This window comes from Embiotoca jacksoni, unplaced genomic scaffold (genome assembly GCF_022577435.1).
Source record: "Embiotoca jacksoni isolate LCO1_2020_lvr unplaced genomic scaffold, fEmbJac1.0.p SCAF_7, whole genome shotgun sequence".
NCBI classification, from domain to species: domain Eukaryota; kingdom Metazoa; phylum Chordata; class Actinopteri; family Embiotocidae; genus Embiotoca; species Embiotoca jacksoni.
Genome location: NW_027185425.1, coordinates 10,740,602 through 10,761,610, shown reverse-complemented (window position 1 = coordinate 10,761,610; position 21,009 = coordinate 10,740,602). Strand labels below are relative to the sequence as shown.

Below are 21,009 nucleotides of genomic sequence, written 5' to 3'. Positions count from 1 at the left end.
CAGTTTCTTCCTTTTCCTGTTGTGGCTTTTGATTTTGTAGCTATGCTTTTTGTAAACCTAAATTCAGATATCACTTTTGGACTCGACTGAGTTGCCGTAGCTTCAAACTGACATTTTTCTATGCATGTGTTTGTGTGCCAACTCCAGGTGATCCAGATAAACTTTGAAGAGTTTGACCTTGAGATAGCCTATGATACTCTGACAATAGGAGATGGAGGGGAGGTGGGGGATCCCACAACTATACTCCAGGTGTAAGTATTACATTACCCATTAACATGTTCCCACTTATGTCCTGTGAATTATTTTCTCTATTATCAAAATCAGTCAGCTTAGGATAGAGTGTGTCCTATGAGATTTTGAGCTTCATGAATTTATAAACAGAACTTTACTTAGTTATTCATCTGTGAATCAGTGATGGGAAATCCTAGTGTCATTTCTTCCACAAAGCCAACGTGGCTACTGTTGGTGGTGTTTACATGGAGTAGTGTAATTTAGTACTATAGGTGCTTGAGGGAAGAAGTTTCACTGATATGTCGTAGATTGGTCAACACACAGTGTGTTTCCATAACAACCGGCTTTCTCTTAAACAATTCCCAACATACACCGACGTGTTTATGTAAAGTCAAATGAGTAAAAGCCACTGCCATGTTTTTTTCTTGTACTTTGTCCATTTTCATTCTGGTTCCTGATGTAAACTTTCAGCATCCAGCAAGCTCAAACTCCTTCGTCTTCTTCGACCTAATTAGTCCGATTTCAAAACAGCAGTCTGCATTATGTGTGCTCCACTTAAAAAGATGAACCACTCTTGAATTTGGAAAATGCTCTGCAGTGCCTCAAAGGATAACAGATGCAGACCCTTTACAAAGCGGGCAATTTGGGTTCACTTTGTAGATGGTCACTATTAGCTGTACTTTGGCAGAGGGAGTCTTAAAAAAAAGGCCGGATAGTTTGAATGCACTCTGAGCAATTTGCTTTCCTTTAGAAAAGTGTCCTGCAAAACCAAAGTATTAAAATCCAGTGCGCTATATTCCAGCAATTAACTCACACTCAGTGCAGCACTTGAGAATTTGATTATAGCTATGATTGCAGTAATGAAAATTATACTTTCTGTGGTGGTAATTATGATGATAATGATTTAATAAAAATGTATTTTGTGCTCCAGCCTATCAGGTAGCTTTGTTCCCGACCTAATAGTCAGCATGACTCACCAGATGTGGCTTCACCTGCAATCAGACGAGAGTGTTGGATCTATAGGATTTAAGATCAACTATAAAGGTAAGTAACAAGCACGTGTTTGTGGAAGTGAATGAAATACATGTAAAGTTAAAAAGTGGATGATGAGGTTTTCAATACTGATATAACAGTTGAACTTTAACTCAGTTAAACGAAGCATTGCTCAATTCAATACATCCAAGGGTTTTACGACTACAGTCTTATGGTGTGTTCATGATTGACCTTTGAGTGGGAGTAAACACTTGTGGGCTTGTTGACCTGGGAATATCCCACTATAGGAAAGTGGGAGGCTTTTGAGAGCTCTGAGAAGGAGGCTTGACGTCACTTCACATTGCAACGTGTGTGGTGAAAGGAAGAAATGTACAATTTGCTCTGGAATTAAGGTGAAATATACAAGACTTGGTTATCTTAGCCTACCTTGTTTGCTCTCTGTATTAAACAGCAGTACATTAAAACGTGTAGAAATTTAGTGCTCAAATATTATTGACCTTCTGAGCTCCCTTTCATCCCTGTGTTGGTTTATATGGATGATGATGATGATGTTGTTGGTCACTTCTCTATATTCTGACATCAGAAATGGAGCACATTGTTGCCTGTTTGTGATCAATCTTAACTAGGAAGTGTGACCTTCCCAAATGTGAATTTTCCCAATTTCCAGCTTCCTTAACGCATCATCCAGTATGATCCATAGCTTATGTTTTGATCTGCAAGCAAATTAAATTAACTAATGAGGTCACCTTCAATCAATCAATCAATCATTATGTATGGTTCGTTCACAAAGGATGTGTTCCATTGAGGATCAAATGTCATGGTCATCATTGTGTTGAACAATCTTTTGGGTAGAGTTTGGTGTCTTGAAGTCTCTCACCAGGAATCCCTTGAATGGAAACGATGATTTCTCTTGATCAAATAGAAAATATTTGGATTTTTGATCTGATGGTTCAATGTTTTATTTTAAAAATAAATGCTTGTTTAGCAACACCCGAAGTTCATCTTAATATCCGTGAAGAACAAAGTGAGTTTCTGTTCTGTCAAATCAGCTCCCGCCATACTAAAAATATTAACCTTTACAAAATCTCCTGTTTGATAGATGACAGTGTTCATTTGATCACAGTCCATGAAACATGGAGACAGGTGCTTTGCTGCCGAAATTAACTTTGTGTGCCTCGTTTGGGTGCCATCATCTGTAGATTTATTGTCATAATGAGGTCACACTGCTGGGTCCGGTAATGCAGTGACTTCCAAAAGTGGTGCGACAATGATACATTGTTTTGATATATCTGTGCCCTTTATACTCTTTGAGTTTCAGTGTGAACTTCAAATGATACGGTGACAATACAGCGATTAAAAGAACATAATGTCAAAATTATGAAAACAGGAAAGTATCAAATACCACAGTTCTGTCTCTCTTAAAGGAACTGGAACAATACAGTTGTTTCAGAACAGTTTATTTAAGCAGTAAATCAAAGTTAGAAGTAAGTCTAGTAATGCCGAAGGAGTCAAACTAACTTGAAACCATAAAGGACATCTGGTTAGGAGCTCCACTATAGTTGCGCATATCCTCATTTATTTCTCCTAAGCAATTTCCCCCTAGAGATCAATAGAAAAATTAATGGAGAGAGCCGCCATCTTAAAGCACCCATGCTTATAATAATGCTCCATTGTATGCGCATGATGAGTTTCTTCCTTGATCTGCAGAGCATTTAAGTGTCTGTATTTAGAACACAATGCAGTGTGTCAATTCTGTACTTTACGGTGGAGACTGACACAATACCTTTACACTGTATTTCTCCCACTAGGATCATCAAACGGCAGGAAATTGTTTGTAGGCATTCAATAGATATTTTCAGCTAGAATTTGCTAAGCATAGATATATTGACTTTAAAGTAGTGTGTATTTTGTTTGAAAAGTAACCAACAGCTGCAGAACTGAAAGGCTAAATATATGCTTCTATAGTTACAGTATAAATAACAGGTGCTACTGTCAAATATTAAGACAAATCTTCATGTAATATGAATATGTTAGAGAGGAATATTGGCTACCACATCATTATTCAATTTTTTAAAATGTCACTCTTCCTGTGTTATGTAATAATCATGAGCCACAATATATCATCCCGACTGAAATACTTCTGACAGTCTTGGATTGTCATACCCCACAAAAAAAGTACTAAACAATTACCCAGACAAATATATCTTTAAATGCGTCTTTCTCACTCAAACCCAAATACCATGAAAAGTTCTCCCAACACTGAGTGCAAGATAAATGTGTTTGTCTCAGAGTGCTGGCTCCATCACCCACAAGATTTACTATAAAGGTGGGTGGGTGGATGAGACGTATGTGTTTTTTAAGGAATGTGCGACAGTAAAAAAGGGGAGTGTGTGTGTGTGTGTGTGTGTGTGTGTGTGTGTGTGTGTGTGTGTGTGTGTGTGTGTGTGTGTGTGCATGTGTGTGTGTTTGTGTGCGTGCGTGTGTGTGTGTGTGTGTGTGTGTTCGTTCCTAAAGCCACATCCCTTAGACCTCGGCTATGAAATATAAACATTATCAGTAACTCCAGCCTTGCCGCAAAGTCACTGGAGCACTGCACAATGTATGTTTGTGTGTTTCTGTGAGAGTGCATGTGTGTCAGACAGGTCCTCCATCAGTGAGCCAGCGAAGCTCTACCAACAAGTCACTCACCTCTTTTCACTCCTCACATTCTCCCTCTCTTCCCTCCTCTCTCTGTCTATGTCTCATTTTTCCTCATTAGCTATCTATCTATCCGCCATCCTCTCATTCTTTTCTTTCTGAAATCACAACAGTTGCTCTGTAATGCACTGCTGTTTGGTTTCTCTGCTTCTCCCGCTTTCTCTCTCTCAGCCTCTCTCTCCCCTGTATTAGACATCCCTTTTTTTTTCTCCTGGTGTCTGTCAAATGAGCAGTATGGGATTTTTCTTCTTTTTTTTTTTTTCTTTCTTTTTCACATATTCACTCTTCTTCTAGCTTTGTGCCTCTGCTTTTCTCTTTCTCCTGCTCTCTGTCTGTGTCCCTCTCTTTCTCTTGTCACCATTCATCTATTATTAAAGCCAAGGTCACCAACCTGGCAACACTTTGACTCCACTCCTATGGCAAGGCATACAAATCACAGCCATACACGCACACATAGTTGTGTTTCCATCACTTCAGAGGACATTACATCTAATCAAATTCCCAGCATTACCCAAACCATAACTATTACTTGCCTAACCTTAAATCAAGTGTCCAACTTAAAATTCTATAATTTACATTGTGGGGACTTTTTGTTCTTGAAAAGCGAGCCCCACAACGTGACTGTGTGAACATATTTATGTCCCCACAACGTCAGTAATACAAGTACACAAACGCACACACCCATCTGGACTGTCTGTGCAGCAATCTCTCAGTCTACCATGAACCATGGTGTGTCACAGCTATAGATTTAAAGGAGCATGGCAACATTATTGACATCTTTTCCATTAAAGTTTCAGTGAGTTTCTGTCTGCTCTGTGAATACATGAATTTATCATAAGCTTACAGTGTATATCTGTCTGCACAGTCCATAAAGAGGTGTCATTGAGGTTTTAGACCATAATGTGTCGGTGATTGTGTATGTCTTTGTTTGTGATGTTGAGCCACGTAGAGCATAATAATACAATGCAAACGCTTTCAAAGCATAATATTTAGTCCAGCAACAATAAAACAGCGTCTCAGTGATTTATTTTCATTTTCTCTGTAATAAGAAAATATTGAGTGTTGAAACATGGACAAATGCCAGGCTCTCAGTATATATTTGCAGTGATGTCTGATGTTGGTTGGTTTGGAAACAGAAACCTGCAACAGCAAGGCTGAAACAAGTCGCTCAATAAGATTCATTTTTTTTCTGATAATCATTTTCACATTAATTTGAATTACTTTCTATAGTTTTGAATGTTATTTTTCTCCTTTTCGTAAGAATGACATTAGTATACATCTTATGTGCTGTATTTGTCAGCTTTGAATACATAACCTGATGAACCACAGTACAACAATGTCAATTAAATACAGTTTTGACATTTTTGTCTCTCAAATAACATTCAAAATGTAAATATGTGTTGTCATTCAGATTGAATGGTCACCTTTATTAAACGCAGAGTAGACAGAAGAAATGTACTGCATGTTCTTCGCGAAGTGCCTTTACAGCTTTCAGATAAAACCTTTTGAATAAAGTCCATCTTATGAAGTACTTCATTACAATCTTTACCAGTCATATTCTCAGTAAAAAAAATAAGTTTAGTGTGTAGCTATCAGTGGTCCGGGCATGAATCTCCTGTACAGTGTGCCCCTGTTTCAGTTCAGTGATTTTACATTGCATGTCTGTCTAAATTGTTTGTGAGGTCTCTGAGGGCCTTCACCAGTATCCCATCATCTCCACCTCCTTTTGAGATCTTGAGGGCTGTCACCGAGTGGGATTTCAGAGCACCACTGTCGCTTTCTATAATTCAGATGCAACAGCTGCCAATTGGATTGATGCAGAAATCAACTACTCCACACAGATGAAACCTTCTGTTCCACTCAGGAATACAAGCTCATTCCTGCCATTTGAAACAAGCCCAGGTGCTCATTTGCCCTCGCTCACCTTCAACTCACTGAAGCAATGTGTTGAGGAGGGATGTGGCCATTAAAGACACCTGCACATCAGACAGATTGAACCGCCAGGTAGACTATGATGTGTATTTTACTGTTGCCAGATACAAGGTTTACAAGACATCAGAGCCACTTCTAAGGACTGGTCTAAACATAGAACATAGAACATATTTTGTTAGAACAACTGCTTCGTAAAATATGCTATATCACCTATTATGTAGTATAGTGTGTACAATAACTTAGTGTAAATTACTTGCATTTGAGTATTTTTATTGTAATATTGTGGCCCTAAATAGTTCAAAATGCACAAGGTGTAAATATTTGCATAACCTCTCATCCATGTTCACAGAAAAATTCATATGAATGGTGAATTTCAGAATTTGTTTCCGGCGATGAGTCATTCCCTCGAGCTCTGGCTTTTTTTAAATGCATCATTCCAGCATTATCCCATCATCCTGTGTTGCATAACACTGTTGTAGGAGACAACAAAGTGCAGCATAAACATCAAGTGCCTGTTTCATAGCCGGTTGAAAAAGAGAGCGGAAAGGTACACGTGTTAATCTCATGACAAATGTTTTTGATCTAGTTTGTTCCGCATGCTAGATGTTACGAGGTTGATCTCGGAGCGTGCTGTTAGCTTACCTGCTGCTACTCTGCAGCTGAGCCTCATGCGTCAAACTCATGATATCACAGGCTCTTGTAGGTACACGTTAAAATGAATTTATCATCCCTGGATTCGAACCTCCTACTATGACATCATTGTATCTCTTCTCTTCTCTTCTCCTCTCTTCTCTTCTCCTCTCTTCTCGTTTCACTCTACAACATGATCCCATCACACAGTCATAATGTCAGCTCTTATTTTGGGATTTTATTTTAGGTTTTTCATCTGCTTTTTATGGTTTTTAATATGTGATGTGTTTTATTGGAGGGAAAGATGTCAAGGTGGATTTTTACTGCCCAGTTTGACCCCTGGTTCGCTGGGTCCGTATGTATGTGCTGAGAGGGACAGACCAAAAGTGTGGTCTCCCTGCATTTGTCCATACATACGCTTTTACAATTAGTAGGTTTTGTCTTTCAATTAACTTTTTCTGATTTCCATTTGTCTGTTATTTTACTTTCTTTATTGCCATATGCCATTGTTTGATACCATATTCAGATGCATACTTTTTTACTGACAAAGTATTTCTAAGAATGATTATCCTAATTTGAACAAAAAAATAACCTCTTTGGATCTTATCGGGTCTGTGGACTGTTCGTGCTGCTGCAGTACTGTAGTCCAGGTACTGAGCAGGACTCTCTTGAGTCCACATCCAAAGCAGCTTAGACACCCTGGAATACACAGCCATTAAATATTCATTCACAACGTAACCAGAAATATGGCTCAATATTACAGTCAATAACCTTAGAATTGGGGTAGTGAGACAAAACTGGCTGCTTTTTGTGAGCGTGTGCACACACACACACATACACGTGTGCTTCAGAGGTAACCTGCGAAGGGAAAGGCTTACTTAATCACAGCACGATAAACAGCATTTCATTTTCAAGTCATGAATTATTGACTTATGTAATATGGAAATACCATCTGTCATTCATTCAGTCAAAATTCACTGTAGAAATTGAATTTGTTTTTCCCATTAAGACTTACTAATAAATTATATACATTTCAAATCATGTATAATATTGGGTAACTGAGTGGGCACAGTGACTGTTTGAAGAATTGTTCTCATTCGCGTTTTGTCTAGTGGTCATTTTAAACGTCAATATCAACTTCCCGAACAATGGGATCCCCTAAATGTGAAGATAGATTGAATGGAAGGAGATTGACTTCAAAATATGAACATATGAGATGCAGTTTTGGCCCTCATTGGTCATGAAGTAATTTGAAAACTCATCAAGAAGGAGCTCCAGATGGTTCGGAGCTCATTAAGCTCTTTGTGTCTACTTTAAGCAGACGACAGGTCTGGAAAATGCTTCTTTAACCTTTCTTAATTATAGTCTTGACAGGCTTTTTCCAGTTTATTCTCTTGCTTTGCTATAACACAGTGATATTTATTGAAAATGCGCTTACATATGTTAAGATTTGTTCAGTTGCTCGTTTAGATTTTCTGACTCGTTTTCAGAGGAGGAAGAGGAATTAACTGTAACATCTTAGTGGAACAAACATGACAAAATACCTCTGATAAGGGGGGGTCTTGTTTGCCCACCACTACTCCCTGTACAGAGATGATTGCAGGGATCTTTCTGAGGGCATGTACATCCAGAAAATCACTGATGATATTGGAATCACAAGCCTATTACAAGGTCATGAGCCAGAGTCTGGGTCTGCAGTTGAGGAGGTTTTTTCCAGCAGACTGGAGAGATGTATTTCTGCACCGTAATGTGTCCAGATCAAAGACAGCAGCCCAGTTATTATCTACCTGCCTAGGGTCCAATTTACAGAGTCACAGGTATTTGGGAGTCACACCAGTGAATATAAAACATTTTGTGCACCTTATGTAACAAACACCAATAGAGATTGTGTGCTGCAATGAGAAGGGAAAATTATGTCTTTCTTATACACATCTCCTGTCAAATCAATCCTCAAAAGCCTCTCTGTGGCCCGGTGTGGAACCTTAAAGAGACAGAAAAAATGTCAGTATTGTGAGTATAGATAGGTGGATAGTATAGATTATACTTACCTCTGATTATTATTTGATGTGGTTTAATGTGTTTAATGTTTCTTGGTTTTGTTTTGGGAACATTGATAAGGTGAAAATGCACATGAACAGTTTACAGCAAATATCAAACACTAGTCTGTGCACCTAACTGTACATTGAGATTTGGATCACTATTAGCAACCTGGCCTTAAAATCAATTTCACAATGGTCACAAAAGAGAAAGAGCCTCTAAACTTTTTTTCTCAATCTCATTATCCCTCCCAAAATCTATTACCTTACTCCCTCAGATATTTAGTAGGAAGTGCATTTATTCTCCTTCTATGTGTGTGTGTGTGTGTGTGTGTGTGTGTGTGTGTGTGTGTGTGTGTGTGTGTGTGTGTGTGTGTGTGTGTGTGTCTGTGTGGGGTCCCTGTGTTGCTGCACCTACATGTATTTCCATGGACAATATGTTGTGAACATGATGGAATATTATAGAACAGAGTGGGATGTCTCTCAATGAGCGATCACAAACATAATATTGAAGTTGCACACACGTACACATTCACTTGCGCACATACATATACTTGAAGGAGCCTAATCCCCTTTGTGAAGCTGTCAGCCTTGTTGTTACAAACACAATAGGATTATATTTGTGTATATGTGTGTGTGAGAGAGAGTAATGTCTCTGTATCAATGTGTGATGCAAAGGGAGAGACTGGCTGTGGATGTGTGGTTGGCTTTGTTTACGCGTGTTGTATGTATGTACAGTAGCGTGTGTGTGTGTGTGTGTGTGTGTGTGTGTGTGTGTGTGTGTGTGTGTGTGTGTGTGTGCATGTGCGTGTGTGCATGTGCGTGTGTGTGTGAGGGAGTAGCAGGACAGGAATGTTCTGACAGTTTTCCTGTTTTCTTTCCAAAGCAATTTGTCCTCCATTATTTTGCTCTGTGTGTGTGTGTGTGTGTGTGTGTGTGTGTGTGTGTGTGTGTGTGTGCGTGCGTGCGTGCGTGCGTGCGTGCGTGCCTGCGCACAGTCGAGCATGTGTGTTAGGCAGGCTGTGATTGGTTGAGTCTGCGGGTCTCATAAAGACGATGTCATAATGGAAATTAATGCAATACATCACAAACACGCATTCCAACACACACACACAGTCGCACACATGCATAAACCAACAGTGAAACACGCACACAAAGCACACACCTTTGCTTCCTGCCATGGGCCCCTCCTGTAAATAATACTGAAAACAGGGGAGCAGAGCAGACGAATAAAGGAGAGGAAGGCTCGGCAAATGGAGGGTATATTTTCACAAATCCCATATATAACATTTTAAACAGAATTATGGTGACACAGTGGCACCTTTATATGGAATCAAAGGGCGATCTGTCTGATCTTACGGTCAGACTGAATGTAAAAAAGAAAAGAGGTGTCATGAATGCTTGCAAACTCAGACGAAGGAGGCATACACAAAGAGATGGATGCAAACTTGCCTCTGGGCTGCACGAACGGAGAAGCAGAAGCATTCCTAAGGTTCTCCTGACTCAGCAAACCAGGAGCAGATCGTCTTTAAGCAAGACACTATTCAAGTGGCAGTGCGGTTCTGCTCAAAATGGATGATGAGCTCTTGCAGCATGACATAGTGTTTCACAGCAGAGGAAGCTGACCACCAAGTCTTTGAGGCAGATAACACTGCATGGTTGCACAAATGTTGACAAGAGGAGACTCCAGCAACAAACACTTGATGAGCTGGTTGTCGAACACAGTTTATGAACGTGTAGTTTAGCTAAGCTTAAAAAGTAGAATGTTGAAGAGCTGCATGTTGTTTAGAGTGTTTTGTCACCTCCTTTTTTTTCCAAAGAGCCTATAAAACTATAACTGTGTGGCTCCAGATGCCCTCTTTAATCTCCTGCTGTCTGACCATACAGTCACAGAATGAAAGCAAAATAATGTAAAAACCTTATCAGAACGGACTTGAGAAAACATCTTGAAGTAATTTGTTCAAACCAGCGGCCCGTTTCAACAAATTTGCAACACGCAATGTTGACTCATTTCACAAAGTATTGGCAATTCACATTTGACGATAAAATCTAATGTGAAATATGACACTGCCCCATTTATGTGGAAACAGTGCTCAAAATGTGTTTCTGTAAAACAGTGCCTCAGGTTTGTATTGTTGGGTTGCATGCTACTGAGCGGTAATTGTCAATCCTCTGTGGTGTAAACTTATGTATTGATCGTGATTTTTATTGCTCCTCTGGTGTTTGCTATTCTTTCTCATGTATTTTTAGGTCAAGAAATCAAATTACATCGTAGTCTGAATCCAAATGTCCACCCTCTGGACTTGTGAACTGAGGGCACGAAACTACAAGGCTGTATTATCCGCTGATAGACCGGCCTAAGGGCTACAATGATAAAGGGAATTTAGATCACCTCTGTACCCAATACTTCTACATGCTTCTCTATTATGATTTGTTTGAATATTATTTCTGGCCTAAATGATTCAAGTAACATTTTAATAAAGTGGTTTTGTTGGAATTGGATGAAACAACAACCTCGCATCCGTATTGCAATGCATTGTGAGTAATTAAATCAGTTAACTCTGGTGAAGTTTGCAACCCAAGTGGATCTTATAGAAGTCTGCAGAAAGTCTGCTGGAGGCCCTTTGTTGACTGTGAATTTTAGGTTTGGACAGCACTCCCAAACTTGCACACTTCCTGGAAAAACTAGTCTGCAAAAGTGGTGAAGTCTGGACATTTGGAATAAGGAATAATGTTTGTTCTTGGTGCTTTTTCTGCCATTATTTTATATTCAGTTTTTAGCCGTTGTCTTTGTTCAGTGACTGAAGCATTAAGATGAAGCTAATATGCTAGGCCAGTAATTTAGGTCAGGGGTCAAGCCAACGTGTTTTATCTTGTCCTTTTAGGTCCACGCAGATGTTAATGTTTTCATATGAATCTCTGTCACTCCAGAAATAGACAAGGAGAGCTGCGGCGACCCTGGAACTCCTCTGTATGGAATAAGAGAGGGCGACAGCTTTTCCAATGGAGGAATCCTGAGGTTTGAATGCCAGTTTGGCTTTGAGCTGATTGGAGAGAAAACCATTTCCTGCCAGGACAATAATCAATGGTCGGCAAACATCCCAATCTGCATATGTAAGTACTAAAATCATGTGCAAGTGATTTTCAGGAATATGTTGCAGTGGAGTGAACTTATAAAACATGACATGTGCGCTGCGGTGATGTTGATAACTTTCAGTCTGACCTGCCACCATGGTGACAGCACAGAGTTTATTATGGCCTGAGGCAGATGATGACCGATGATGCTGTGGAGATGAATATTTAACAGAATATTTCTCTCTCTGTATGCCTTCCCCTCCCTGCCCGCTCTCCTCTCAAATGTTTCTGTCTCTCTGTTTGTGTCTGTCTGTGTATTTGTTCGTCTCTTCCTCCCACAGTCCCCTGCATGTCCAACTTCACGGCTCCCTCAGGAACCGTCCTCTCCCCAGATTACCCAGAAGGCTATGGGAACAACATGAACTGTGTCTGGCTCATCCAGTCAGAACCAGGCTCCAGAATACACTTGGCCTTTAATGACTTTGACCTTGAGGCACCCTACGATTCTCTAACACTCAAAGATGGCGAGACAAATGATGCCATTGTCATCGGGAGGTTCTCTGGAGCTGAGAGTCCTTCCCACCTGACGTCTAATACCAACACGCTGAGGCTGGAATTTCAGGCTGATCATTCCATGTCAGGAAGAGGATTTAATATCACATACAGTAGTACGTACTTTTTCTTCTTTTTTTTTTTTCTTCTTTTTTACTTTAACACTGGAAAATGACCAACTTTATTGTCTCTGCTGGTAGTAGTATTATTATAATATGCTACACGTGACCATTTTCTGAGTTTTTTCTATACACTGTATATAGAAGTAGATGTAGCTTTTGAATCTGAAAAATGAGGTCAATGAAGAAGCACCTCCAACTGCAATATCACAGAGTGCCGCTAGGGGTTAGTAACAAAAACCCTCCAGCGTAATAGATTCCCATTCAACCGCATATATAAAGTCAATCGATTTTTTTTTTTTTCCCCACAAGTATCTCCTTCTTATTATTTTTCTAGCAGTCGATTTGAAAATGAGTCCGTCATTAATTAGAAATTAGGCCTCAAAAAGTGGGAGCCAAAATCTGGCTTCACAAACCTATAGGTGACCTCACTGTTGGTTGCCCAATAGTTTTTCCCAATAGGTTGAAGTCTAATATGTGTTAACAGAAAGAAAAAAGATAATCATATGGGGTCATATTTATTTTCTCTCACAAATATAGACAACTCTTGAGTCTGACACAGAGGCATTGTTCGAAGGCAATAAGGCATTGCCTCTCAGTGCTCTATATGAATTTTATGCATAACTGTCTCGTCCCTATTATTACATTAGATATGAGGTGGTTTTATTCTGGTTTCACTTCATGAAACAATTTTGCTGTCACAGTCATGTCAAAACTGTTTTTAATTTATGTTTAAAACAGTGTTAAAGGGACAAATAGTATTTGTACTGTAAGCTTCTTCATTTTTATCCCAACTACCACGCACAAAGAGCAGGTGCAGTTTCTCTCCCCGCATATATTAGATGTTTCGATGGTTCAATTTAGATTGAAGCTCTTTTAATTCACTAACTGTTCGATCAGACAGGAGGCTTCAACAGACAAAAGACAAGCTTTTTTGACTCAAAAGGGCTCGTGTGGTTATCATGGCAGCTAAGAATAGAGGTGTAGGTTGCAGAACAAACAGGAAACTCAGGCAGAGAAAGCATTAAAGGAATAATTGTTGGGAACGTTTTGGCTTGTTTGTTGTCATAACCAGTCAGATAAGAGGACTGCTATCATTGTGCGTCCAGTACAGAGAGAGGTCCAGGATGTGTTTAGACCTGCTTAGCGCAAAGACTTGAAGCGAAAGGAAACTGTTAGCCTAATTCCGTCAAAAGTGAAACAATACACCTCCCAAAAACCTCCCCAATTACCTTTTTTTAAACGTCATATCTTGTGTCTTTAACCTGTGCCAAAATAGAAACCAAGATGTTTGGGGTTTTAGGAGCAGTTGGCATCTCAGAAGTTCTGTCTTCATTATAAAGTTGTCAGCTGTGCAGTCTTTTGTAACTGATCAAAATCCAGGTGAGGCTTAGATGCATTGAAGACCGGCTCGCTAGACAACAGGATACAACATGTACAGTAAATAAGAAGCTTTTGCCCCTTCTCACAGTCTTTGAGCTACTTTAGGCAAAACATGTCTGTGTACTGGACAACAAAAACGGAATTTGATACTGATCGCCTGACTGGGTTTGACGACAAACACATTTACCGAAGTGTTCTGGCCACAAGTTTCATCACATTGTATCTGTGATTTTATCTCACACCATTCGGTGTATGCCTGACTTTTTTCTTTTTTTTTAGGGGATCATTGCATTCATCATTTTTAAATCTCTCTTATCACCTGATTACACCAGACTGCTTTAACTGGCAAAACATGGACATTTGAAAGTTGGACTTTCCAACCTTCTAATCTGATGAGGCAGACCGCATCCTGAAGAACCAGACTTGCTCTCATGACTTTTATCACAAGTTACATTGCTTAGATTCAGCCCAAGCACGGAGCAGATATACTGCAGCATGAGAAATGATCATATGAGCAAAGATATTGAAAGACAAGGCAGGAATATAGAACAGACAGATTATAGGGGACATTTATAGATGTTTTCTTGGCAACAGCTGAAAATTCAAAGATGTCAAGTTGTAGTAATAGATCTATATGACTGGTTCTCAGAAATTTAATCAAAGTGATGAGCAAAAGGTAGCCTGTGAAGGCCCATAAAGTACAGGTCTCATATTCCCTAATAACATTTCTTGTGTATGTGTCTGTGAACGTCTAATCTTTAATATATCCTACATCATGTCTGTGTCTCCCTGTAATGTTTTACCACAGCATTTGGCCATAATGAGTGCCCGGACCCTGGCATTCCCATCAACGCCCGCCGCTTTGGAGACAGCTTTCAGCTTGGCAGCTCCATCTCTGTGGTTTGTGAGGACGGTTTTATCAAAACCCAGGGAACAGAGACCATCACCTGTCAGTTAGAGAAGGGAAAAGTCATGTGGAGTGGGCCCATCCCGAAATGTGAAGGTACATTTTGACAAGATTTCTGTTTAAACTATTAACGAGGGAACAATATGTCATCCAGGATACTGTATCATCATTACCCCTGTATAAACACACACAAGGGTGAAGTTATCTGCTGTCAGCTCAACGGAAGGAAAAAATATGGAGGTGGCCAGTTAAGTTAATTATCCAGGGAAATAACTTGAAATACACTGCTGCCAAAGGTACAGCCACCAGCTTACAAATACACTCTGACTGTAGTAGGAGTATAAAATGCTTTCTTGGTCGCTACATCTGGGAAGAGAACGACGTATATGACCTTCAACTCAATATGAAGTTAATGACATATGAATATGTTAGCTATAATTGGATGTAATCCAACTGTAACAGCTTTCTTTAAATGTCAAGTTAAGTCTCAATATTAGTCCTTACATGGCACCAGCTTAACTGTACTTATTTCATATATAGCTTATTATATTCTATTTCACACGACAGCACTGTTATTTATCATTTGTATACTGTCAGGATAATTATATGACCGTTCAAATGTGTGAAAGTACAAAAAACAGAGATCTGAATTTGGCCTGTGACTCTGAGGGCAAAAAAAAATAATTAACAGGAGCAGAGAAGTGCTCTATCTAAAGTTCCAGCAGTTGATATAATTACTTCAACATATTTCCCACCACAGCTATTGTGGATAAAACTGTTAATAGTACAAAGAAGCACCATGTTAATTAAGCAGCAGGTCATTTAAAGTCCCCACATCCATTGTATCTAATGTGTGTCTGTTACTACTTGGATGGAAAATCCACTAGGTTGTATTCAGGAGGTACAGACCAGGACAAATTGACTTCAGACACTTAGTTAAACTTTAAACAAGATCACATTTAAAAGACAACTACAACAGAATGGCTCCTGCCTAATGTTGCCTGTGATTACAGTGGCTCGATCCTTCATGTTGCTTTTAAGTGTTAATAGATATTTACACAGTATCAGTTTACATAATGTTTGATGTTATCCTTTTGTAAGACCAATTATATACTGTACATCTGATGTGATTTTAAATACATTGAAGAATTTTTCTTACGGGATGTTTAAAGCTCAATCGATATCTTTTATCAACAGTGGATGAAATGACTGTGTGTAGCGTGGAAGATGTTACTCAGTGACAAACTCCTATATAACGTACATCCACTTTCTATTATTCCCTGCTGTGAACACACTGTACCCTACTGTTCCACCACCGAACAGCAAAGTTAATGACTAACTGGTGAAATAGAGCCTTTCAGCAGCTAAATAGACAGCCAGAAGTTGGTGGAGCGCTTAAAGCAGAGTTAATATTCGACCTTTATTCCTCAAGTAGCTTGAAACAAAACTCCAGATCAATACTACGTTCGCTCTATGTCTTCTTGATGTGTTAATAGACATCAGATGGCATTCTGATTTGTTATACATCCCAAAAGTGGGCAAAAAAACTTATTTGTTTGCTATAGGTTTGAATACATTAACAAAACAAAAATTAAATTTCTCTTTTGGTGTATCACTCTCTGAGATAAAGTCTCCAGCAGAACTCCAGCCAGTTCTCCAAAGTACCTGGAGAACCTTGGTATGCTATTGTTGAATTGTTAAATCAGAGCATCAGGCTGTGTGCCTTTGCTGCAAACCAGCTTGAAACACTGAATAAAAGATGGATCCAAGTTGCCTCAAGTTGCCCGTCAGCTGCTGGTGGAGCTGATTCACCCACCAAAGCTACATGTAAATCCTGTCAGATCTGTTCACTGTCACTTCTCATACATCATACATCAACTTGGACTTTCACTTAGACTCAGACTGGACTTGGGTGTCCTCTAGCTCTCCCCTAACTTTCTTCTTTCTTTCCTCTCGCCTCCTTACAGCCCCATGCGGAGGCCATTATTCAGCTCCAAGTGGAGTGATTTTGTCTCCTGGGTGGCCTGGTTACTACAAAGATTCCCTCAGCTGTGAGTGGGTGATTGAATCAGAGCCTGGGCGTTCCATCAAAATCACATTTGACCGGTGGGTGGCATAATTCTTTGATTCTGCATATCATAATGACTCCCAGAGCTTTGAATGGGCAGGATTGTGAAGCTTCAACAAAATTTTCATCACTTACATCTGACAAGCAAAGATTTACAAGACTTAAAGTTTACTGGGATTCACCAAGAATATAAAAATGATGTCTTTAGTTTCATTGGCTCTAAAATCAAGACTTAGAGTTACATATTAATCAGGAAGGCAGGTAATACTGTTGTTAAAGTTATGTGTTTTCTGAGCTGTGAACTGACAATAGAGACAAGACCAAAATATGTGTCTATAATAATTTTTCATTGGTTTTACCTGCTTCAGCTTTATTTCTTTGTAAAGTGCATTTACCAAATTGGCCCCACAACCTGTAGATTATTTGAAAACCATTCAACATTGGACTGGAAATATCATCATCACTAATCAATGTGATATTCGGACATTGTGCTCTCACAGGTTCCAGACAGAGCTGGGTTATGACTTCCTGGAGATCCATGATGGACCAAACCTCCTGTCTCCCCTGGTCAGCTCCTTTAACGGTACCCAGGTCCCACAGTTCCTGTTCAGCACCAGCAACTTTCTTTATCTGCTGTTCACCACGGACAACAGCCGTTCGAACGCTGGCTTCAAAATAGTCTATGAAAGTAAGTTAGAAACAACTACAGTATGAAATACAGTATGAACAAATGTGCACATGCATTCATGTCTATGAAATTGATCCAAATGCTGACTATATTAGAAAAAGAACGTATTTTTCTCAATATTGGTGTGCCTGATGTCACATTATCACAGTAGTAGTCCACCAGACACAGTTTCACATGCTGACCTAACTTGTGGTTTTTACCTGCGGAAAAGCTAACAGCCATGATTGCACAGCATGGTGCTGTATGTGAAGCTGGGAGATTTAGATAATGCAGATCAGCAAAATGTAATCCCTTTCTGTTCCAGGTGTGACGGTGGACAGCTACTCATGTCTGGACCCCGGCATCCCCGTCAACGGTATCCGGTATGGGCAGGATTTCTCCATCGGGTCCACAGTGTCGTTTGGTTGCGATTCTGGCTACAGACTCAGCCACGAGGAGCCGCTAGTGTGTGAAAAGAACCACTGGTGGAGCCACCCGTTACCGACATGCGACGGTAAATATCTCAGAAGAGCTTTGAGTTTTGAACATGTAACTGAAGTTGTGATTTTTCAGAGAATAAATAAGAAAAGGAAGTTTATTTGAATGTGCACATTAAATCACAATGCAACTGATGTATGCCACTTATATTTTTCTACATTATACTTGCACTTACTAGCACTTGTTTTTAATTAGGAATAATGACATGTTGAAGTTGACATTGACAAATATGGTACATTACATAATCTCCTTATTATATACAAGACCACTGATGTTTTACAGCACAAATGGAAAGTTTAAAAAAAAAAAAAAAAATCCCCTTTTCAGAAATTGTCATCATTTCGACAGACTTTGCCCAAAACATTTTCGATACAAAAACAGATCATCTGCTTTGTCCATTATAATAGACATTTTTATTGCACTGTAGACACAAGGCTGAGGTGTGTTTAAAAAAACAAAAAAAGAAATCAGAAGATGATCTGCCATCCCTGTACGGGGAGCTGAGTCACATGTTGTTCTGCGACAAAACCACTGGTTGATTCACGCACACACACACACACACACGCGCACACACACACACACACACACGCACACAGGGACAATTTGCAGTGAAGGCTGCTGTGGCTGATAGAGGATGATTTGAGAAAAAGATTAGAGATCTGTGGGCAAAGTACTGTGTGTGTGTGTCTGTGTATCTGTGTATCTGTGAGTGTGTGTGTACGCATGTGCACTGAATACATACATGTGTGCTTGTGCCTGCATGTGTGTGTGCTGCTTTTATCCATATGCCTCCTGTCACCTCCTCTCCTGTGTGAACCATGAACACAGGAAGGTTTGAGGTAGGTTTGACGAGAGCCTGTGTTGGCTGTCACCTCCCCTCTCTTCTCTCTCAAATCAAGGGGACGGGGGACGGGGGGTGGGGGGGAGCACAAGAGTGGGTGAGGGGAGGAGGGAAACAAGTCTCTCTCTCTCTCTCTCTCTCTCTCTCTCTCTCTCTCTCTTTCTCTCACCAGTTCTCTCGCTGTCTCTCTCTTGCTCCAATCATGGAGGAGCAGGAGGGGGGAAGGAAAGATGCTGCACTGCTGCATCAGTTTTGTGGTGTCTTGCTTGCTTTGGCTTGTGAACCACATTTGAATTGCACAGTTGCCGGGACTGGCGGTAGTTTCCTCCAAGGAGGCAGTTTGAGCGCATAAACATCAAGCACGCTGCCTGGAATTTGCAGGCTGAATGCCATTAGACTGTGTTTACACAATATGCACCCATACAAATATAGGATCTATTTGCTGCTGTGGGTGGTAAGGAATGGAATACCCCGTTGATTGACAACTGGTACACATTGAATTTAAGCAAGTCATCACCAAAGGCAGCCGTCTCGGCCCCGAAAAAATTGGCAGCGAGGCAAATGTTATTCACACTCTACATTTGGAGAGATGAAAGTAAGCTACACTCCTACATTTGCTGAAGTATGTAACATGATATGAAAGAGAAAATGACAATATTATCACAGCAGCCAAACAGAATATTTTAAAGATTTTGAGCCAAACATGTTTAATGTAATGGTATGTTTAAAGAGTATGCATTCATGAGATGTTCTCCAATCTAGATATTTTATGAATGAAATAAATTATGAAGCAGCTATGAGTTAACATGTTTCATTAATTTGTCAATTTTTTTTTTCATGTCTATAGAGTAACATGGAATCACTCAATGCAGCTCCACTCAGATACAGAAAATGAATTAGCCACTGGAAGGAGTGACCCGCTAACAAATAGAGAGAATGGAAGGAGATCTGAAAGAAAGATAGACAGAGTGAGATGGAGGGAAATAGAAGACATTGTCAAATTTCTCACCCAGCTCAGCATTCAAAATAAGGTTTCTGGCTGAAAAGTGTTAATAATTAATCGTGCCATGTGTCTACGTCCGTGTGTGTGTGTGTGTGTGTGTGTGTGTGTGTGTCTGTGTCTGTGTGTGTCTGTGTCTGCGTGCGTGCGTGCATGTTTGTTTAGTTTGGAAACATTCTCCTCACTCCTCCTCAGTCCTCTGGTTTTGGGGAATCCGATGTTCTTAAAACCAACAATGGTTGAGTGTGAAGATACAGATGCCCTGTTGCGGTTTGAGCACATATTCAATTCTTGCCTCTTATTTTTGTGATTGTAGCAGCCGTCAGCAAAAAGAAGGGTGTATACAGATTTTAATCTGGGTTGCAGCTGTCAGAGTCGGTGGTTTTCTGCTCCCTCGTACAGTACCTGGTAAAATGTCCTGCTCATGCAAACTTCAGCTGAACTTTCAGGTTTGACCTTCTCCCTGCTGCTCTGCCACCGTTGCACTTTTGAGGTAATGTTATGGCATTTTATAGGTTTATTGTAAGAGGAAATGACAGGACAGCCAGCCCACTGTAAGATGAACCAACTAGAGCGAGCAGAAATGAAGCACCTTGCAACATATGCATGCATTAGTATGCATAGAATGATCAACAGATTTCTCCAAGCTTTTTGCTGAGGACTTGATCAAGTCTCCTCCTGTATAATCATGTTCGCAGTGGAACCACGTGCAGAGCTCGCAGGGTCATCCTGAGGCCGTACTGTGAGGTTCAAAATGCTTTAAGTCGTCTCTTAGAAGCATTCGTCCCGCTTCACTGCTTTGAATACCACTGGTTTGAATCACTTCAAATAAAATTTAGCAAATAAAAATTCAGACACAAAAGGCGTTTTATAGTTCTTGCACACAATGTAGCTATAACACAGCATTAATGTTGCGGAAAACAAGTTTAAATGATAATCTGGCCTGTTTTTTTGTCTGGATTTTTTATATTAAATGTCTCATTTCCCTGCTTCAAAACCTTTGTGAGCCGACAGACTGCACATCTCATGGCAACAAAATCTTCCAAGCAGGTTTCAAATTTCCCACATTTGACAATAACAGAAATTATACTTATTATCCAGATGGTATCTCGTTATATAACAAGAAACTTCGCATTTTAGGAGGTAGTTGCAACTACTTTAATAACTTTTTTCCCCACACATTCATTATCTCAAATCTAATCCACTGCATTTCGGGGATTTTTTTTTTTAAAATGATTTTCACTTGAGTCTTTTATGCATTAGTGTTTTCATATTATTGGTTTTTAGACTAAAAACCAACATTTTTTTTTTTTTTCTTTTCCAGATATTCAACACCAAACAAAAATAAAAATCATAATTGTGTATTTGCAAAGAGGCACT

General features: G+C 39.7%; 1 protein-coding gene across 1 annotated transcript in view; it reads left to right on the top strand.

Moving 5' to 3' along the window:
- The window catches only part of LOC138214832 (CUB and sushi domain-containing protein 3-like), a 337,499-nt gene that overhangs the window by 236,752 nt on the left and 79,738 nt on the right, over positions 1-21,009 (top strand). Inside the window, 8 exon segments of the mRNA XM_069176654.1 lie at positions 148-251; positions 1,163-1,275; positions 11,451-11,633; positions 11,936-12,262; positions 14,457-14,651; positions 16,523-16,661; positions 17,124-17,311; positions 17,616-17,804. Of these exon segments, the coding sequence (XP_069032755.1) occupies positions 148-251; positions 1,163-1,275; positions 11,451-11,633; positions 11,936-12,262; positions 14,457-14,651; positions 16,523-16,661; positions 17,124-17,311; positions 17,616-17,804 (1,438 nt within the window).